The sequence below is a fragment of the Magnolia sinica genome, chromosome 6 (assembly GCF_029962835.1).
Source record: "Magnolia sinica isolate HGM2019 chromosome 6, MsV1, whole genome shotgun sequence".
Classification (NCBI taxonomy): Eukaryota; Viridiplantae; Streptophyta; class Magnoliopsida; order Magnoliales; family Magnoliaceae; genus Magnolia; species Magnolia sinica.
The window spans coordinates 102,170,355-102,172,041 of NC_080578.1; the positions used below are offsets into that span (position 1 = coordinate 102,170,355).

General features: G+C 43.1%; 1 protein-coding gene across 1 annotated transcript; it reads right to left on the reverse strand.

Moving 5' to 3' along the window:
- Positions 1-1,034: 1,034 nt before the first annotated feature.
- On the reverse strand, positions 1,035-1,400 carry LOC131249797 (disease resistance protein RPS2-like). Its single transcript, XM_058250558.1, has one exon. It carries the CDS (start codon positions 1,398-1,400, stop codon positions 1,035-1,037), a length of 366 nt encoding a protein of 121 aa, XP_058106541.1.
- Between the last annotated feature and the right edge of the window lie 287 nt (positions 1,401-1,687).

Here is a 1,687-nt window from a genome sequence, read left to right on the forward strand (position 1 = left end):
AATGGGTGGATGGTGTGGATATAGCCCACACATCATGGTGGACCTACACAACTTGCTAACATTGAGTGAAATTGGCACGGACCCAACGCAATTCCATCTATAGCTTTTCTTCTTCCCAAACATGAGTGGAATTGGCACGGGACACGGGACCGGATGCAATTCCATCCCACCTAATCCCTTCTAATCCCACTGCCCAACCACGCCCTAATATCATATCCAAGGAATTGCGGTGAGAGAGTACAATGCAGTGAGAGAGTGCAATGCCTCGAGGCAAGTTACTAAAACCAGATCCTGAGAGATCAAGAAGTTGGAGTTCCTTCAGCTCTTCCAATGATGACGTCTCCACTAGATTTCCACAGTTTCTTAGAATAAATGCACGTAGATTCACCAACAGCGATAACGACTCTGGGAGAGATTCGATGCAAGTATCACTTAAATCGAGGATCTGAAGTTTCGGCATATGGTTGAAGAAGGTACAATGAATGATAGATAATTGATTGTTGCCGTTGAGGAACAAGGAGACCAAGTTAGGGCAATAGGGACATATTCGTAGACTAGCTATTTTATTTCGCATCAATGAAATCCTCACCATACCTTCCCACATTTTCTCTTCTGGTGGCTGCAGTAGTCCTTCTCCTGCATTCACAAGTAATTTTGAGCGTTTGCTAGATGACGACGAAGATGAAGAAGTGATCCATATAGCTAAGTCACGGAGAAAATCATGCATCTTAACCCTTCTCTTAAAAGTATAAAACCCTTCCTCCAAGAGGCATGACTCCTTGATTCTTTCAAGGATGCCATGGCCCTTGTTTGATGCTCCTTCCAAGTTATTCACATTTTTTTATGAATTCATCCTCAATGGTCCAGTATCTTACTAGCTCATCTATTGGTTTATGATAATCTTCTGGAAAAAATGAACAATTAATACAGGAAACATAATTTGATCTCTTCATTTTCCAGGTAATCATAGCTAAGTTTCAAAATACTTTGCGCTCCATGCCTGGAACCTAAGGGGATGATCCGTTCAATGCCCTCTAAGCATCCTCCCATAGCTCTTTCCTTTCCTTGCTACGCATCGCCCGTCCCACTGTCTCAACTGAAAGAGGTAATCTGCTGTACTCTGCAACTTTCTCCGCTACCAGTCGAATCTCTGATGACAAAACCACATCCCCACATCTTTCACAGAACAAATTCCACGCTTCCTCATGCACAAGAGTCCTGACTCTAATCTGCTTATTGGCCCCCATTGCATTACACATTGCAATGAATTGGGTGGTTATTGTGATCTTGCATCTGTTTTGCTTGTCTGGTTTTGGAAATCCAACTTGATCTAAGCTAAACACTTCCCATAGACCATCTAAGATGAGCAGATACCTCACATTCTTCAATGTCTTGGTCATTTTCGAACCTGATTTCCAACTTCTTTCCAATGATCTCTTGGATTAATCCCAAGTTGAGGTCCTTGGACACATTTACCCAAATCTCGACGCAGAAATCACATGTTCTGATGAGCCTATTGTTTATGGCTTCCATGAGAGTGGTTTTCCCTATTCCACCCATCCCATAAACACCAACGGCCCCATTCTCATCGTCATGTAAGCATTGCCATATATAGTTTTATTAAACGTGTTTTGCTGTCCCCGTGGTAACGATGGTTGCCTCTCTGACACCGGACGAGGGCTCTCGG

What these genes read in the sequence shown, in the direction of transcription:
- LOC131249797 (XM_058250558.1), bottom strand. Translation starts at nt 1,400, where the DNA reads ATGACCAAGACATTGAAGAATGTGAGGTATCTGCTCATCTTAGATGGT.